Source organism: Akebia trifoliata, chromosome 1, assembly GCF_017979445.1.
Source record: "Akebia trifoliata isolate Shusen 1 chromosome 1, ASM1797944v1, whole genome shotgun sequence".
Lineage (NCBI taxonomy): Eukaryota > Viridiplantae > Streptophyta > Magnoliopsida > Ranunculales > Lardizabalaceae > Akebia > Akebia trifoliata.
Window position 1 is genome coordinate 7,134,745 of NC_141375.1, and position 21,075 is coordinate 7,155,819.

The 21,075-nt window shown below is 34.8% G+C and overlaps 1 protein-coding gene across 1 annotated transcript; it reads left to right on the forward strand.

Annotated features, from left to right (window-relative positions):
* Nucleotides 1-576: 576 nt before the first annotated feature.
* Nucleotides 577-20,762, forward strand: LOC147410584 (signal recognition particle subunit SRP54 2-like). The gene is made up of 10 exons (XM_086437130.1): nt 577-1,015; nt 5,598-5,697; nt 5,913-6,066; nt 14,473-14,623; nt 14,709-14,857; nt 16,883-16,983; nt 17,111-17,268; nt 18,132-18,246; nt 19,182-19,424; nt 20,430-20,762. Exons 1-10 carry the CDS (start codon nt 785-787, stop codon nt 20,513-20,515), a joined length of 1,488 nt encoding a protein of 495 aa, XP_086293256.1. The 5' UTR covers nt 577-784; the 3' UTR covers nt 20,516-20,762.
* The last annotated feature ends 313 nt before the right edge of the window (nt 20,763-21,075 follow it).

Sequence of the window (21,075 nt, forward strand, 5' to 3'; positions counted from 1 at the left end):
AATGGCAGCAGCAAGCCGCACGTATCAGGTCCAGCTACAGAGAGAGAGAGAGAGAGAGAGAGAGAGAGAGAGAGAGAGAGAGAGAGAGAGAGAGATGAACCGATGTGCAGCCGCAGGTCGCAAGTCGTAAATGGCAACAGTAGGCCGCAGCCGGAGGTCGCAGCAGTAGGCCGCACGTATCAGGTCCAGCTGCAGAGAGAGAGAGAGAGAGAGAGAGAGAGAGAGAGAGAGAGAGAGAAATGAGTCGGTGGCAGCCGCATAGACGAAAGAGAGACGAGAGAGGAGGGTTAGGTTTTTTTTTTTTTTAAATTTACATTTTATTTTTAAATAGAATTTTGGTTCGATTATTTATAAACTTTGAATCGAAGACCGAACCAAATCCACCGGTTCTTATTTTCTTTAATCCAAAATCAAACCGTACATAGTAAAAAGCGAACCACCTTAATCCAAAAGTCATGGATTGGTTCGGTTCTCGATTTGAACCGAATCAAGTTGCACCCTAATGAGGTGTAATAGCTGATGAACTCGTTTATCTAGTCGTAAACCCAGATGACTCGTTCGAGATAACCTGATATTGTCCGTGACCTACACTAGATCGGAAACCGAGAATTGAAACAAACGCATGCTTAATACACAGATTCGCTCCTTCCCCAATTTGTGTAGAGAGAGAACCATCTCTGACTCAAACCCTAGAAATCTCTGACTCAAACCCTAGAAGTCTCGATCTCTCTCTGTCTTTGCAAATCAAATTGTAGTGTTGGTTGATCTTCGTTGATTAGTAAAAATGGTGTTGGCTGAATTAGGCGGGAGCATCTCCCGCGCTATTCAGCAGATGAGCAATTCGACCATAATCGACGAGAAGGTCCTCAACGAATGCTTGAACGAGATCACTCGAGCTCTTCTACAGTCCGATGTGCAATTCAAGATGGTTCGAGACATGCAGACTAACATTAAGAAGATTGTCAATCTCGAAGAACTCGCCGCTGGTCATAATAAGCGCAAGATCATCCAACAAGTAAGCTCTATGATCTCTAGAAAACATATAGTCTGTCTTTATTACCACAATTTAGAGAAAATTGTGCCCCAAATATGATTTCTTGTTATATAAATTGTTGATTTCTGTTTTTCGTGTTCGGGAATTTGAGCGAGGTATCTGTGTTACGCAAGTTGTAATTGAAACTTTTATATTTGTTTCCCCATTCAATAGAACTGAAGAATTAAATCGAATTAATTTAGATATGGCAGGTTCAAGGGAAATTTTATTGACTGGCTGCAATACTCTAAGGCCCTCCAAAGTTATAAGAAAAACCTTGAAAGTTTTGATTTTAAGGCACCCCACACCCTCTCTTTACATCCCTTCTCCATCTACATTACATTGTCCTATCATGTGAGCCAACACCCGGAAATTTCAAGGCTCAACACCTGTAATCGGAACTGGAATACCTCGTAATTAAAATTAAAATTTATTGGCATGTTCGGTCATTGAGACATTTTAAGGAATACTTCATGTGCTTAAGGGACATTACAACAAGTAGCAAAAAAATGAGAACGAATAATTGAGAAATCATAAACCAATCAATAAATCTGAAAATCAAATTAACCAAATAAGCCAAAATTAAAGAAATGCTTACCTCTAAGGAGGATTTCTACAAGAATTTGATGGTTATCTTTATTGTGAATAAAACTCGATAATCTCTACGCCTAAAGGAAGAATTTATCAGTAAAAACACCAAGATTCTTACACCTTTTCAAAACCTACTCGACCACATTTATAGAAATCTTTGTGGAGAAATAAGGGAAGGCTGATTTTTAAATCTTGATGAGGATTAAGGAAATCGCTAAGAATCGATAGACATGATTCTAGGCAAAATCGTTGGATTGAATGAAGTCGGAATTGCAAGAATTGTTGAAACTGTTTCAAATGAGAAGGTACTGTAGTTCAATGTTATAATTTTAAAAGTAATGAGAGGTTTTTGTTATAGGGTCCTTAGACATGGAGTGACTTAAATTTTGTTTCTAATTCTTAGATATGCCTCAAAAAATTGGAAGGCCTTAAAGCGTTGTGGTGTTTTCATAAATTTTTTCTTTTTTTTAAAAGGTTTTGTCGTTGAGAAACTAAGGGGATTGAAGGAGCAAAGATATAAACGAGAAAGGTATTTGCTAGATTATGAGTCATTTGATCTCTATGATCGTCGAGCATACATTTTTTTTCGTCAAATAGCCTCGATTGTGCCAAGGAAGATACTGTTTGTATCACAAAAAAATATCATGATTTTGGGCTCAGAAGCACTATAATCGTAAATGGAGTTACATAGTTGGAGAAGACATTGCTAGAAGAGGTCAAGAGCAAGAATGGTCATATCTTCAAGAAACTACATGTGTCCTCTTGTCAATAAGTAGAAGCAACATGAGAGAAATCTTTCCTAGTGTCACTGTTCTAGTAGTAGGCTCCAATAAAAGGCCCCAATCACTATGTTCTTGAATGGGAAACTAGCACAAAATGGAGAAATCTTGAAACTGCCATTAACCCTTTCTACCATCAATGGCTAAACTCCAGGGCCCTAGAGACAACAATACCATTGAGCGTAGCTTGCAACAAACAAGGCAGGGATTGTGTAGAACTTTTTAGTGGGGTAGGGAGCCAAATGGGGCCAATACTTGTTACAGTGACAACGAAGGGTCTTTGCATGAAGTTGGACAAGGACCAAGGGTGAGAGGAGACAATTCAATTTTAATAAAATTATTTTAGGAAATGGAAATGGAAGAGGGAGCTGAAGCACAACTAGGGTAGAAAATTCTTACAACTAAGGTTTGGAATTTGGTCCTAAGCCATTATGCGCAGAATGTTGTCACTTGAGATGGCACAAAAGTTTTTAAACACTAGAATCAGATAAAATGCTTCACTCGCTATCAATTTGAGGCACGACATAACAAAATTAAAAATTGTTTATAGACTTTATAACAAAAACTATACATGATTCATAAACTTTCTTAAATCTCTCATCGATGCCTATCGAAATGGTTAATACTTAACAACAGTGCAATCATAACAAGATGTAATATAAAAATACACACGATAAGTGATAAGATTGATAAAAAAGAAAAAAGAAAAAAAATCAACAACATATTCTAGGTTCTGTTTTATGGTTTAAAATTTTAAATCGAGGAAATTTAATAGACACGGCACAATACTCTTAAGGGCTCTCCAATTTTTTGGGGCACATCTAAGAATTAAAATTTTTTTAGGACACTCGTGTTTAAGGGCACTCCAACAAAAATCTCTAAATAACTTTTAAAATTTTAACTTTGAACTACTGTATCTTCTCATTTGAAATAGTTGCAGCGATTCTTGTGACTCCTACTCCATTGAATCTAGCTATTTCAATTAGAATTTGATTTGTCGTGTTTTTAGCGATTTCCTAACCCTTATCAAGATCTAGAATCAGTCTTCCATTATTTTTCCACAAAGATTTCTACACATTTGGTTGAGCAGGTTTTGAAAAGGTGTAAGAATTGTGGTGTTTCTGCTCATAGATTCTTCGTTTGGGCGTGAATATTATCGAGTTTTATTCATAGTGAAGATAACCATCAAATTCTTATAGAAATCCTTTGTAGTAGTAAGAAATTTTCTTTAATTTGGATTTATTTGGTTAATTTTGTTTTTAGATTTATGAGTTGTTATTCAGATTTATTGATTGGTTTTACTTTGAACACTTTTGCACATCAAGAGTTTGATGAAATGTTTGAACGACTAAAATGTTGTGATTTCTCAATTATTCGTTTTCATTTTTTTACTACTTATCATGATGTTCTTTAAGCACATGAAGTATTCGCTGAAATGTCTTAACGACAGAACATGCTAATACATGTTGATTTTAGTTATGAAGTATTCTAGTTCCGATAATTGGTGTAGAGATCTGAAATTTCTAATGTTTCATTGGAGAAGACAATGTATTGTAGATGGAGAATGAATGTAGAGAGGGGCTAGTTCGTGGGGTGCCCTTAAAATCAAAACTTTTAAAGATCTTTGAGGGCCCTTAAGAGTATTGTGGCGTGTAAATAAAATTTCTAGAAAAAATAAAAAATTCTCAATGATAATAAGTTCACAAGATAATGGCAACCTTCAATTGCATTATATCCAAGGTAAATATGGCAGATAAAGTGTGTTTAGGTTTGATATTTTTGTTGAGAAGTTAAAAAAGGAATGATTCTTTGTCAAAATGGATATAAAATGAAGGATCATGTTATTTGAGATGGGGATAGTGGCTTGTGGTATTTGGGTAGTAGCTAGATGATTGTGATTTGGATGTTGTTGCTAGCCTTATTATTAGGTTGAATGGGGAGTCAATACTATTAGGTGGGAGCTTGTCTGTAAGGAGCCTGATTGACATTAGGCACATGCATTTTTTTCCATTAACATTTAAATACACATAAATAAACAACAAAAATTCTAATAAACGAGAAAAGTCATGAAAAACTCAAAAAAAGAAAAGAAAAGTGAGTAATGACAATTCACCATCAAAAGTTTAATTGCCAAATTGTGTTTAATAACCATTTAGCCTAAAAACAGAATACTTCCCAGTACTAGGAAGAGAAGCAGAGACATAGGTTTGGCTTAACTAGATAAATTGATATAGATAAGAAATAAAAACTAGTGGGAGAAAAACAATCTGAGTATGTAAAAGCTTTCAATGCCTTTGAAAGCATTTGTTTGGGCAACTATCCTAGATAAAATATTGGGGATAGACCATCTAATTAGTAGGAAGAGAACTATTTTGGTTTTCTGTGTTAGTCCAAATGAATTGGTTAGTCCTTACATTATTTGCTTCTACATTACTGTTTTGAAGGAGATGCTAAATACCTTTAAGCTCTTTGATGCGTGCTGACCTATCCTAATTACTACTAAGTTAGTAGTATGCTTTACTTGGTCTGAGATTGTTTACTTACACCCTATTTTGCATGGTCATGTTGTATAGAGGATGCTATCTTTTGTTTTGTGTTGAGCTCTTCGGATAGAAAAAAACAACAACATACTTTTGAAGGGGCAGAAGAGGATGTGGGGCCAATTGTTATGAAGACCAAGTTGTCTTTTATTGGGCCTTTTTTTTGAATGTTTGTAAGGTTTTTATTTTGACGATTTTGTGGTTATTATTATGGGCTTATGGCATCGATCAAAAAAAAAATTTATGGGCTTATGGCCTGACATAGGCTTTTAGAATTTTATCTTTTATGTACGTAGTGAAGGAGCTCCCCACTATTTCTCCCCTCCTCATCTTGTTCTTGTATAGTGGGGATCTCTTGTGGATGGGGGAGGGTTTGTTTTATTTCTTTGATTTAGGAGGTTGGTTTTGGGGCATTATATCTTTCGTTGGTCACTTCGGTTCAATGAATTTACTATGATTTTTTTCCCTACAATGATTATTCTAGCATTGATTGGATTGTTATGTAGAAGCGTCTGGTTTATCTTGAAGATTGATCTTTTGCTAGTTCTATTTCTAAATTATTGTCTGTTCCTAACACCAGGAATCATCTTGCGTTCTACTTTTCTTCTCATTTATATTGTTATAGTTTTGTAAAATAGCGTTGTTTGCTTTCAGGCTATATTCAATGAGCTCTGCAAAATTTTGGACCCTGGGAAGCCTTCGTTTACTCCAAAGAAAGGGAAAACAAGTGTTGTTATGTTTGTTGGTTTACAGGGTATGGTAATTTTGATTTGAATTGCAAAAAATGTTATCATTATTCTATCTTGTCTTAGTCCTATTTGTAATTCCCAAAAAAATTTCATTTATTAGTCAGTTCTGTGCTAAGAAGTGGGATGTACCTTTGTGCATGCATTATATTATTGGTTGATTGGTTTTTTCTTCTTTATTGGTCCTAATGGTTGCATGCTCTTGTTAATCTAAAATATTCAGGTTCTGGGAAAACCACAACATGCACAAAGTATGCATATTATCATCAAAAGAAGGGTTGGAAACCTGCTTTAGTTTGTGCAGATACATTTAGAGCAGGTGCTTTTGATCAGTTGAAGCAGAATGCCACAAAAGCTAAGATCCCATTTTACGGAAGGTAATATTTCCTAGATTTTTCTTTGCTATTTTTTGCTTCCTGTGATTATGATATTCTTTATTCTGGCCCCACATTATATGGAATATTGAGAAAGCTTTCAAATGATTTATATGATTCCTATTGAGTTAGTCAGTTGTCTGAAGTTATGATCTTGTCACGCCCCTGATTTAGGATCTAGATTTTCTTAAATCTTGAGGGTGAAGCGAAAAGAAAAAAAAAAAAATCAAAACCAAGATCTTCGAATCTTAAATATGATGTGAATTTCTTCCAAATAATTTCGATAGAGTTTCTCCTAAAAGTTGGACTTATGAAGAATTTTCACCTGTAGAAAAATACTTATATAATCAAAATCCATATTTCCAGCTGCATTCCAACCACTATATCATATCGAGTATATATCATTAAAAAAAATATAATTATAATTACAATCCGAAAGTGTACATACATCAACTATACATCCCATATCGATCGACAAATATCCACATCATAAACACTAATTCTCATTATCTAGACATATACGTACAAGAAGACATGACATACGTGATGCTAATATAGACAAGGAAGTCAAAAGTATACAAAATAGTTTTATTAAATTCCAATCTCAACTCACATATAAAAGAAATAGTGTTTATCATCCTGATCTTACAATCCCTCTATATAATGTTATCCATCATGAATAGACATCTCGATAGCTAAGATATCTGTAACGTTTTGTTGGTAGGGTGAGTAACAGGGAAGTTACTCAATAGTAAACTCACATTTCAAATTAATAGTCCTAATATGAATGGATAAACAAGCTAATTTATTGCATGTAATGCTGATTTTTAATTAAGTAAATAAAAACGAGTAACACTCGAAACATGCTAGTATTTAATAGAACGGTAATGAAATATCTCTATCTCATAATAAAACAAAAGAAACATAAATATGTTATAAGAATATTAATCTTGGTGATGTATTTGATAAGAATGATGAGGTACATGACCTATACAAAAGTATCGATTTGTATATTGACGCTTGGATACATAACCAATGTAGAACTCACTGTTAGTTTTTGATTTTATGGTCGATTTGGCAATTTACCATAATTGGTTGACCGTGTTCTTCGGCTCAGGTTGGCTGTTGATCCTTAACAGAGATCAATCGTTAGATTACTATAGACTGTAAATGATCATTTGACTAGTCAGATTCATCGTACCTCTGTGATATGCATGTGTTCTCAATTAATTTAGTCATTTACAAATCATCTTTACAGTACAATTTTTTTTCCAATAAAGATAAGATAAGAATTTTCCGAATAGTAGGTACAAGGATATTCTTAAGTGGAATCCCACACTACCGAAAAGAATTTCAAACTCCTATTATTCTAAGTTAATTGGTTGCTTTCGGAAAGAGCTACCGATTAATCTTCTAGGCATTCGTTATCCCTTTGAAATAAATAATATAAATTTGCAAGTGTTATGACCTTTCTAGATATTCTAGAATTATAAACATATATCAATATAAAGTTGATTATACACTGTCTTACGGTTACTATCCTAATTGCATCATATGCTCTATTATACAATGTTCAAAAACACTATAATCCTGGAAATTCTTCAACACAAGCACATACAGCCGAGAATCCTATTTTCGATTTCAACCAATCGAGAATCTCATTTTCGATTTCAATCAATCGAGAATCCCATTTTCGATTCTAAATAATCGAGACTTTCATTCTCGATTTTATTTTAAACTTAAACATTTTTTTTAATAGATTATCACCCAATGAAAATACATTTTCAAAATGGGGCGTCTTTAACAGTTTTTAAAATGAACACTTTACGAAAATTACAATGAAAATCAATTTATTTCAAATTGATTTTCTACTTACATTCATCCAAATTCATTAATTTTATTTCACAATATTAAAATATCAAAGAAAATATATAAAACGAAGTATTCTACAATTCGATTCATCAATTTTAAATTTAAATCATAATAAATTTGAAACTAATTATCAAAATTGAAATAAAACATATTTCATTGAAAACTATACTATGAATTCGAAATTATAAGTTTCCTACCTTCGCAGTTGGGTTTTACGTGTTCTTACGACATTAAAATGATTTTTCTAGTTAATTTCCTCGGCAATTTGACAAAATCTTCCGGTGATTAAGTAAATCTCGACGTCGTGGATATTTTGTTCTTTATTGTCGGATCTTAATTCACATTCGAAACACGTTTAAATCTCGATCATAGGTAACGTACACGAACCCACTACCAAAATCCACTCGTCTCTAATTTCTGTTTCTCTCGCAGTATGAATGAACATCAATTTATATTATAATATATAATAATATAATATAATATAATATATTAAATGAATACACCTGGGTATCTAATCTGTTAACACATTTATAACTTATAATACATTATAATATTTTATTGTATAATATAATAATATAATAACACATAATATATAATATAATATAATAATATTTATATTTATATTAATTGCACCTCACCCCTTTAATACTTCAATAATTTTAAATCAATCCTTCTTATATAAATAATTACACTTAAACCCAATTTTATGAAAATAATTTCTTTTAATATTTTAATATTTTAATAATATAAAAAATAATAATATTATTTTTTTCCCTATATTTTTCTTTTCTCCGTTATATTTGTTACATTGAACCGATTCGAACTGTGTATCTCCAATTTTTGAAATTCCTTACCGATTTTCCTCTATTGACGAAAATACCCTTTAAGCTCTAAGCTCTCTTTATAAAATTAATATTTTTGTAACTTATCCTAATAAATTTGAATTTAAGCATGTTGACAGTATAAACTATGTTTTCGATGCTTTTGAATTCAACGGTAACGTCCATTTGACTAAAAGAACTTCCTATAAATGAGTTTTATCTACTTTGACTAAATATTCTAATTCTCCGATCATAATAATGGTAAGGTTCCTCGAATTGTATATTTCATTTGTTAAATTCTCCTACCAAATCCTTACTTAATAGGAAAATAGGTCAATATAGTTGACTTAATTCCTCGATATACGCAATAAATTTTCACAGTGTTACAACTCCAATATGTCTAACATGCCCATACCCACAATATATGATTCCGTACTGCTTGGATTCATTTGTATGCTATAGTTCCATCATTTCTTAGTGTACTATTATTTATTTTTTCATTCCAACAATTTTCTTTATTTGTCTTGTTAAGAAGAATGTGTCAACAGTATATTATTGCATGTTTTACTGTAGGAAACTTTGAAATTTCAAGATTTTGGATAGCATACCTATATATGAATCCATGCTCTGGATTTGGAAAATGAGGATTCATGTCCCAGTTTCCGTTTATACGTATTGTTGTCAATATGTAGGTATCTTAGGTTCAAAGTTTGAGACTTGATTGGGTTGATATGTTTCTCTATAATCTGTAGAGTTTGAATTTCTACTTTACAAACCATAATCTGCTAATTGCAGCATAAGCAATGGTCATCAGATTGTGAGGCTGATGCAGGTTGGACATTTTGAGTTTTGTGCCAACATGTCAATGATTGTTGATTTAAAATTTATGTGATTACCTTCTAGCTTGAAGCTCTGGAATGCTTATGGTTCAAAACACTAATTATGGGATTGTAGAAATGTATCATTCCACAAGGTCTGTTCCTTCATTTTGTTTGGGGATTTCACTCCTTCACTTTGAATTGTAATGAAACTGCTTGAAGTTATAGTATGGTTTAGGGTTTCATTCATTTCAGAGTGTTTTGGCCAAGACCGGAACAAAAATTTGACCCCAAAGCATTGAATATTTTAGAAGGTTTTGGATTTTTTCAGTGTCCAGGAATGGCTCAGTTGAGACAATCTCTGTCACATCCTAAAATATTAACACAGACCCCCATGATTAAGCACTAGAATTTGAGGTGTGGCATATTTCCCAGATAGTGATAAACATAAAATACCACAAACTTCTAATACTTAATCATGGGGATGCGTGTTAGGTTTTGGGGTGTACAATCTCAGTTTTTCTTCTAACCGAGACATTGCCTTGAGACAAGATTTTAAACCTTGTTTATAGGTTCCTTTATTTAGGCTTCCAAGATAGTTGATATTTCCTCGAATCATGTGATGAAGAGATTCGACTCGTACGCTGAACCAAACTCTAAAAAAAGAACTTTCTATCGTTTCTTAATTTCCTGGCTTAGTGTGAGAGAAAAATAGGCATATCTCATCTTAACAATGCGTGAATCAATGAGTCAAAGTTGAAGAATGGAGTTTACCCTTTTTTTGTCGGACAATTCCCTCCCTGAAGGGATCCTATACTTCACTTCATTATAATATTCTATTTATTCTTTAAATTCTATTAGATAGAATATAAAATTCAAATTCAAATATAAAATGGTTCATGAATGAAGAATCAAAAAATTCTATGGAATCATGAAAGGCGGAAAGCTTTTTCGGATCTAGTCATACCATTACATTATATTTGAATTTGAAAGTTTCTAGAGCAGTTTAATATTTATCAATGCACTTACCTTTTTGATTGCAAAATGATTGATACTCTGCTTCCTAGGTTCGTCACTCTACTGTACCACCATTAATCTTACCACTAAATTGGTCTTAGTTCCTATGTAACATAATCGATGTTGCAAATTTTTTTTGTTGCTCTAGACTTTTAGGGGGGTCTTCTTTGAAGACTTTGTTTTATGCTAGGAGTTTTATTTGCTAGTTAGGGGTTTTTTTTCTAGGTTGGTCATCTTGACTGCCTTGTAAGTTTCTCTTGTATGTTGTTTCCCTATCAATAAATTTGTACTTAACAATTTTTTTTTTTTTTTGGTAGCTCTAGAGTCCATGATATGTGTAAATGGGAGTTTTAGTTTTGAAAACTAAAACTAAGAGAATGCAATTTTGGGAAGAGCTGGAGGATGTAGCTGGTTATTGGGAGAAACCTTGGGTCTTAGGTGGGGATTTTAATGTTGTCAGATTTACCCACGAGAAGAACAGGGACTCAAATATATCTAAGGGTATGAGAAACTTTAATGACTTTATAGGTAGACATTGCCTAATGGATTTCCCTCTCCTGGGTAGACGTTTCACGTGGACCAACAACCAGAGTAATTCTAGGATGTCCAGAATAGACAGGTTTTTGATTGATAATGCGTAGGAGGATCGGTTTCAAAATGTGATTCAATCGGCAAGCCCTAGTCTGATCTTTTGATCATACACCCATATTGTTGGAAGCAGGACACCCTAGACAATACCCTTTCCCATTCAGATTTGAAAATATGTGGTTGGTCCAACCCAATTTCGTAGATCTCTTCAGGAAGTGGTGGAACGATGGCCCTTCTTTGGGTAATCTAGGTTGTGTGTTCAAGATGAAGCTTAAATTTCTGAAAGAAAAATTAAAGGTATGGAATAAAGAAGTACTGGGGAGAATTGATGTGAAAAAAAAGGAGATCTTGATAGACATTGAAACTCTGGACAAGAAGGAGGAAGAAAGGACTCTGACTGTGGATGAGAGAAGCCAAAGAATGGAGTTGAAGTGGGAATTCCAAATAATTGCGCTCATGGAGGAGATTAGTTGGAGACAAAAATCGAGAGTCAAATGGCTAAAAGAAGGGGATAATAACACAAAATTTTTTCAGAAAGTGGCTAACTTCCATAGAAGAAGTAATCAACTGGACAAACTCTACATCGAGGATATCATGGTCGAAGGAGAGGAGGAAATTAGGAAAGGGGTGGTGGAATTTTACAAAGATCTGTACAAGGAAAAGGAACCTTTAAGACCGCGACCGGATAATTTAGATTTCAAGTCTTTGAATCAAGAGGATAGGGTGTGGTTGGAAAGACAAATAAGGGAGGAAGAGGTCAAATCAGTGCTCTTTTCGATGAGCGGGGATAAGGTGTCGGGGCCAGATGGTTTTACCATGGAATTCTTTAAACACTGTTGGGAGATAGTCTCGCAAGATTTCATGGAAGTTATTAAGGAGTTGCAAGATAAGAAGTGTTTGGACTATAGCCTCAACAGCACATTTGTGGCCTTTAAAAGAGCTGGGGCAGATAAGCTGGGAGACTTTAGACCCATTAGTTTGGTGAGCTCGGTGTATAAGATTATATCTAAAGTGCTAGCCTCGCGGTTGAAAACAGTTCTCCCTAGTCTCATAGATGAGGAGCAAGGTGCCTTTATTAGGGGAAGACAAATCCTTGATGGTGTTTTGGTGGCAAATGAATGTCTTGATTCTAGGATTAAGAATAAGAAGAAGGGGTTGATAGGGAAAATTGACTTGCAAAAGGCTTCTGATCACGTGAATTGAGATTTCTTAGAATACATGATGGGAGTGATGGGTTTTGGAACAAAGTGGATAAGTTGGATTATGAAATGTGTTACGACAGTGTCTTATTCGATTCTTGTTAACGGGAGTCCGGCGGGTCTTTTCAGAAGTTCTAGAGGGTTGAGGCAAGGGGACCCTTTATCTCCGTTTTTGTTTCTTATTATAGTTGAAGCCCTGGGAAGTTTATTTAGAAGAGCGGTCGATTTAGATAAGCTCTCGGGGTTTAGAGTGAATGACGGACCACTGATCTCTCATCTTCAATTTGCGGATGATACACTAGTTTTTTTGGAGCATTTAAGGGATCAGGTGAGGGTCCTCCGCGTTTTATTGTGCTATTTTGAGGTTATGTCAGGATTACATATTAATTTGCAAAAAAGTAAGCTTTTTGGGGTAGGAGAGATGGTTGATATTCATTTGATGGCTGTAACTTTGGGTTGTGGGCATGATACTTTATCCACGACTTATTTGGGTTTATCGTTGGGAGCTCCCTATAATAGTACCAAAATTTGGGATGGTGTGATTGAGAGATTGGAGAAAATGTTGAGCACGTGGAAAGCTAGGTATCTCTCGAAGGGAGGGAAAGTAACTTTGATTAAAAACACATTGACAAGTATCCCAGTTTACTTTTTCTCCCTGTTCATGCTTCCTAGGTCCGTAGAAATTAGATTGGAAAGGCTCAAGAGAAACTTTTTGTGGAACGATAAGAGTGGTAAGAGGAAGTATCAACTAGTCAGATGGAAGGTGTTGTGTAGACCCAATAAGAATGGGGGATTGGGGATTAGGGAGCTTAGATTAGCCAACAGAGCGCTTTTAGGTAAATGGCTTTGGCGGTTCGGGGAGGAAAGGGGGAGCCTTTGGAGAAAGGTCATCATGGTTAAGTATGGGGAAAGAAGGCTAGGTTGGTATAGTGGTGAGGTGAAGGAGTCTTATAAGTGTAGTATTTGGAAAGGGGTCCTTAAATTGTGTAAGGATTTCGAGAAAGGTATTAGTTTCAAAGTGGGGATGGGGGACATAATCAGATTCTGGGAGGATAGTTGGTGCGGTATATCGCCTCTGGCAACTCAATTTCCATCATTGTACGTTTGTCTATTAAAAAGAATCGCTCAATCCAGCAGTGTTCGATCCGCAACGATTTCAGTCCCATATGGGATTTGGGGTTCAAGAGAAACTTTAATAATTGGGAGCTAAACGAGGTGATATCTTTCCTTGATTTTCTGCAGTCAGTTCACCTCAACGATAACGAACAGGATAGGTGGGAATGGAAGTGGGCAAAGGATTCGAAATTCTCTGTCAAGTCCTTCTATGAGAGCCTCAATCCCTTTGATGAGAGATCCCTCTTGGGATCCATCATTTGGTCTAAATCTATCCCCTCTAAGATATCTTTTTTTGTTTGGTTGGCTTCTCTAGGTAGAATACTCACGATGGATAATTTGATTGTTCGGGGTTGGATCACTCCCAATTGTTGTCCCCTTTGTTTGAGGGACAAGGAATTTGTGGATTATATTTTAATTCATTGTTCATCTTCTCAATATATTTGGTCTACTTTCCTGGGTTTATTCTGTATTACTTGAGTCCTTCCCCGTAAGTTTTCCTCGTTGCTAGTTGAGTGGGACAATAATGCTTTCCATTCTAGAAAAAGACTCCTGTGGGCGGTGCTTCCCTCAGCTATTGCTTGGGGGGTTTGAAACGAGAGAAACAACATGGTGTTCAATAGTAAGATCAGAAGCTCTCATGCAGGTTTCTTGGAGATCTTAGGTTCTTTATACCTCTGGTCAAAACAACACATAGAGTTTGCGGGGATTACCTTTGATGACTTTGTTTTTAGATGGGACTCTCTTTGTAATTATTGATGTTTTAATTTCTTTCGCTTTATTGTTTTAATGAGGCTGCCTTGGCCTCCTTGTATTTTGTTCTTCCACTTTCCAATATATTATACTTTTTCAAAAAAAAAAAAAAAAAAACTAGTTCTGCTTTTCTATAAAATTAGATGTAGTCTATGTTCAAACTACATAGGTCTTTCAATTCTGTGTTTCTTTTGTATTTTACTATCTTTTGGTGTTTCATCTACACAGCTATATGGAGTCGGATCCTGTGAAAATTGCAGTGGAGGGTGTGGAAAGGTTTAAGAAGGAAAATTGTGATCTTGTTATTGTAGATACAAGTGGGCGCCACAAACAAGAAGCTGCTCTCTTTGAAGAAATGCGTCAAGTGTCTGAAGCAACGGTACTTTTGCTGTCATCCCATGGCCATTTGTATTTATTTATGGTGGATTAGTAAACCCTAATTCTCTTTTCATGAAATGTTTCAGAAACCAGATCTTGTTATATTTGTTATGGATAGCAGTATTGGTCAAGCTGCATTTGATCAAGCTCAAGCATTTAAACAAAGTGTTTCAGTTGGCGCGGTGATTGTCACCAAAATGGATGGTCATGCAAAAGGAGGGGGTGCTCTTAGTGCGTAAGTGTTTTTTTTTTTCGTTTTATTTTTTTTAATGTTGGTGGATGCTTCATGTGTATCTTTTGTAGGATCTCATTATTGCCTTCTTATAGTTCTTACCTTGGGCATTTGCTGCTTAAAATGTTGCAGGACGGTGATGCTTGACCTAGAATGATGGGTCTGATAACAAGGATAAATTATTTAAAGCAATTAAGAGCATAAATGAGCATTCATTCAATCTCAAGATGATAGAAAATCTAGTATGCTATTAAATCAAACTCAAAGGCAATCACAATACCACAGAATTGGATCCCTCAAATATGAAGAGGAGGGATGCTAATGAAAGATTGAGCTTCGGCTAGCGCTTAAGGTCTCAATTTAATAACCAATGGGTTCTCTTGATCTTCAAGGATTTCAAAAGAACAGGTCAAATCTCAAAAAAGTTTGGTTGCATAGGAATTTATGTAAATAAGTATATTCCATCATGCACAATAAATCCAGGCCAAATCTCAAAATGGAGTTTAGAAAAAGGTTTTCATTGCATAGGAATTTATGTAAACAAGCATACTCCATCATGCACAATAAATCCAACAGTACACAACTTAATTGGTTATAGGGTTACAGTTTTAGGTTAGGATAGGTTTATGGGTTGTTTTAAATGAGACAACAAGATATATGGTTTTATGGAATGGGTTATGGGAGGTTATCTGAGACTAGAAAATTAGTTTCAGCAGGTTCTAAGGAGCTGTAGTGCAGCAGGTTGGGTATTAGGAAGGTTGGGATCAGCTTGGGGTTCATGGGTTGGCAAGGATTTAAGATAGGAAATAGGGTATGGGGAAGGGTTCAGTTGGCCTGGACAGTAACAGGTTTGGGTTCCATTGGCTAGACAGCAGCATGGATGGGTTCAGTTTGGCTGAATGCCAGCAGGGTAGGGTTCAGTTGGGCTATAGGGATTTGATTCAATGAGGATAAAAAAAAAAAACAGAAAGGTCCTGCTTGGAGAGATTTGATAGAACTAATCTCTCCAAAAGGGACACAATGGTCATCGTAACTAGTATTTTATCTGTTCTCCTTGTGAATTATTTATCCTTGTTTCCGTTCTTATGGAAATTATCAATAGCTTGGAACAAAAACTCGAGTATTTCTTTTGGAATGACTAAGAAGAAGATTGTCAATATCATCTTGTTAAACGAATGCTCCTCCAGAAGTCATGGAGGGTCTATTGGTTGAAGGTCTCAAAAGAATGACTATTGACATTCTTGGCAAATGGCTTTTGAGATTTTCCTTGAGCCATATATCTTTCTAGTTCAATGTGGTAGCAGAACCCTTGGGGGGGACAACACTGGGTTACCTTGTCAACCTTATGGATGTAGTACATAGAGAGGCATCACCAATGGTTACCTAGATTCTGCCAAAAATCTCAGATTTGAAGTGGACAAGGGTGATTAGGTTAAGGAGGACAAATGGTGTGGTGACACCACTGCAATCAAGACTTTGTTCTTCTGTACTTCCTAGAATAAAAAAGATTGCTTGGTACTGAAATTTTTGGTATGGAATGGAAGGCTTTGGGAATCTAGTTTTAGAAGAAACTTGAACAGTTGGGAAATATCTGTCATTGCTACTTGTATTCCATTAATGGTTGCCGAATCAACCCCTTGGTTGAAGTCTAGTAGTCATGATGGACCATGTTTTGTTTGTTCCTAATCAAGTGTGCACCAACCCACACACACACACCATGGACACACGATTTACCAGCACAACTTTTGTGTGGGGATTCAAAATTTCATCAGAGGTTGCATTGTCCACGTGGAAAAGTTCTCTAAACAAATTCAAACCGTAAACCAGTTGATTAGTTGTTTCAGAACTCCTTTTTTGGTTCTCAGTTTTTTCTTTTTTTGTTTCCATCTGGGAGGTCTTATTGAACTCATAGTTGCTTTCTTTATAGCCTTTCTTATTTCTAATTCATTTTTTGTGCTTTTCAAAAATATATTAACAAATACAAAATTTCTGCTTTGTTTTGCTTCAATTTTTCCTTTTAATATGCAGTGTGGCTGCCACGAAGAGTCCTATCATATTCATTGGAACCGGCGAGCACATGAATGAGTTTGAAGTTTTTGATGTCAAGTCATTTGTCAGCCGTCTTTTTGGTGACCTTCTAACTTCTCCTTTTAATGTATTTGCACACTTATGTTTTCATGAAAGTTTCTGACTGTACTTAATAATATTCAAGAAAGTTTGTTTCAATTATTTACTCCCAAGTGTTTTCTTGATTAGGGATGGGTGATTGGTCTGGATTTATGGACAAAATTCATGAAGCTGTGCCTATGGACCAGCAGCCAGAGCTTCTTCAAAAATTAACCGAAGGGACCTTTACTTTACGGATTATGTATGAGCAATTTCAGAATATACTCAAGATGGGTCCTATTGGCCAGGTTTGTTATTTTGTTTATCCTTAAAGGTTAATTTCATTTGTATCACAAGATGTTATACCTTATATTCATTTTTCTTCCTTGTTTCTAAAATTTAATCTTGTGTTCTGTTCCGTATTTCATGACCAGCAGTATTTCTCCCAAAAATGGGGCAAATGCTTTCTTGTGCAGCCTGCACACGGATACACACACACACACACACACACACACACATATTGTCATACTATTTGAATATAAAGCTTATTCTGAAGTTCATAACATTTATACGAGTTATGGTTTTTATTATAGCCGACTATAAAGTATTATTATTATTTATTTATTTTTTCATTCTATGATTGTAAGTATGATGGGGATAAAACAAAGACAGGAGAGCTAACATAGCTAATGTAAGAAATGGGCTTTGGGCTCTGACACATAGTTTAGTTAGATTGTTCCAAGTCCAGCTAACCTACCCAAAGAATGAAATGGGCTTATTTTAAAATTTAAAATTGAATACTAGAAAAGCCTTGGGTTATTGACATTTTTGGATATACTTAAAAAAATAATATTTTTTTGTTACTTCAAGTTGAAAAGTCAAAAAACTTGTTTGGGTTTACTTTAAAAAGTAAAAAATCTAAACTTTTAAAAATGTTAAAAAGAAATTGCTTTCTACTTTTTAAAAAGGTACTTTCTCCCATAGTTACTCTCTACTTTGTATCTTAACGGGCCATAAATGGTTCAACTGGAAGGTATAAAATTGGTTGCACTTTTAATGGATTTCAACTTCCAGAATATAGCTGATTTTTTTTTGCTTCACTTTGTGGATTTTTCATTTGCAAAGAATGCCCGACAATTTAATTGGACTATGTGCTTTTGTTTCTACATAGGTTTTCTCTATGCTTCCAGGATTTAGCGCCGAATTAATGCCAAAGGGTCATGAAAATGAAAGTCAAGCAAAGATCAAGCGTTACATGACGATGATGGACTCTATGACAGACCACGGTAATGTTTGTGAATACATCTGTTTATCTTTTTCTTTTCATTATGCTTGGTAACCGTTTTATTTTATTTTTCTTTGAAGGTCCCTTAATCACCTTTCTCAGCCATAGTTTTAAACTCTATTCCATTTGTCTAGTCCCCCATCAATACCGAGGTGACTTGCCCAAGTCATCTCATCTCGGGCGAGATAAATAATTTAACTTAGTTTAAAATTATTTATTAATATATATTTTTGTTCATATAAATATATATGATTAAAAATTATAGATTCAAAGATGCTCAGTCACAAAGTCATATTTTTATTTAGATAATATAATCATTTAAATCATTAAAAAATATTGGAACCCTATTGACTTGGCCGAGTTTTATTGACTCGTCTGAGGTTCTCAAAACCTTGGATGAGTCATGAGTTCATGTAAGGATGAATCACATTGATTTTCTCGTTCATTCGTCTCAGACAATTTTTAAAACCATGTTCTCAGCCTTATAATGTTTAAAGTGTAATATCCAGTTATGGTATTATTGTTTTTTTTTTGGTTTTTGTTTTCTTTTAAATTAGAAAGTGGCATGTGCAAATGCACATGTATCAAAAGGGCTTATTTGTAATTTAAGATATTGATTAAAGGGTTCTTTTGTAATTTTGAAAACTAAGCAACCTGATTATACAGTCGTGGGTTGCAATTTTCTTGCTGTTTTACCAAAATGAACCTGATTATATTAAGTTCAAATATAAAAGTGGGGGCATTTATGGCCACTCAAAATTTGGTACTGAACCACTTCTACTTCGCCTCCTCTCATTATAAAGGTCTGTTTTTCACTTTATGTAACTATTTCCCAGTTTAAATGGAGATTATTTTCATATCGATAAAAAAAAAAAAAAAATGGAGATTATTTTCATAACATTCTAATGAGCCTATCCAATTTTATTTTTATTGCAGAGTTGGATAGTTCCAATCCAAAGCTTATGAACGAGTCTCGGATCATGCGGATAGCACGAGGTGCAGGTCGACCCATCAAAGAAGTGATGGACATGTTGGAAGAGTACAAGCGCCTTGCCAAAGTATGGAGCAAGATGAAGGGGCTCAAGATTCCAAAGAAGGGTGATATGAGCTCATTATCTCGAAATATGAATGCACAAAACATGAGTAAAGTCCTTCCTCCACAGATGCTGAAGCAAATGGGTACGCTTCTTTACCTTTTTTTGCTTTTGGAGAGTCATTGTTCGTAAGGAGTTATTTTCCTTGCCTTTCGTCATACTTTTATTTTTGTGACACCATACAGGGTTTTGTGAAAATTCAAGATAGCCTCGATTTTTAAACTGATAACTATTGACATTGATTTTTGTCTTCCATGAGAGACCGACAAAAAATGACTGAAATGCCTTCATCTTCAACCAATTGACAAAAGCCCTTGATTCCTCCCTCCTAAAATCCGTTATCTTCAACCTCAAGATAGGGTTTTTGGAGAGGTTGAAGACGTTCAGTTAGCTTCATCCTCTCCACCACCCTCTAGATTTAATTTTTTTACCCTCATCTTCAACCTGAATATGGGGTTTTGGGGAGGTTAAAGATATTGAAGACGAGTTTGAAGACATTGATAAGGTTTTTTAAAAATTTACCCTGAAGGTTTGAGACTTGGGATATTTTTTTGATGTGCGGGGTTGGATTAATCTTTTGCAAGAAGTTGAATATGAGGGCATTTGTGTCATTTTGTTAGTCTCTCATAGAAGTCCAAGTCAAGGGGTGTGTCATCATATCGAAACCATGATTTTCACCAAAACCCAGTGGGCAACTCCAGGGTCGGATCTACAGACGGGGCAATTGGAGCACTTGCCCCTACATGAAATTTAAAAATTACAAAGATTTTAAGCTACTGTGGCTGATTACAACGGCAGAAAAAAGATCCTCTGCTATTGCCCCTAGAAGAATTTTTAGTTGCCCCCACATTGACAAAATTCCAGCTCCGTCTTGGATAACTCAATATTACCCTTATATTTTGATAGAGAGCTTCTGCTAACACATCATCTTTTACTTACAATACACAAATCTACATATGCATAATCCTTTAATTTCAAAAGGATTGGTGTGTTATAAGTAAAAGTTAGTGTGCCTATAGAATCTTATTTATTTTTATTTAATACAATACATACAACATATTGCTTACTGGAGACTTGGGGGCAAAAATAGGGGGCATGGGTGGTCTGCAAAACTTGATGAAGCAAATGGGTTCTTCCAAAGACATGATGGGGATGTTCGGAGGGGGAGACAGATAGAATCAACAACAGCTGTTCGCGAAAGCTGTGTCAGATCACTTCATTTGTGATTTTATTCCTGGTACAATTACATATATATATATTTTTTGAAGGTTAGTCAATTAAAGAAGCTTAAACTGTGATACATAATACTGTAATTATAGATACACTAAGATTTTATTTAATTGAAGATGGCAAAGATCAAAATAATGACACTGTTTAATCCTATTTCTTGTGATGATAGTGGCTAATATAGTTTCAAGAGCCAGATTTTGAATATCAGATTGATTTTGAAAGCAGTGTATAGTGAATTCTTGATAACATTCTCGTAGTGAAACCACTGTGTTTTGCCGAAGTGAACAATAAATACGTTGCACTTCATTTTTAAGCATCAAGTATTCTAGAAAATTATTTTGATGTTAAGATTTTTAATTTTTTTTGGATAAATAATACCTTTGTAGAGGAAATGAGACACTGTTTCATAGTGGAAGATTAGATCTTCAAAAAGATGATTATTGCCCTTTATCGTTACAAATCGAAGTAATGTGTTGGAAATCTTACATAAGGTAAAAGAGATGGTT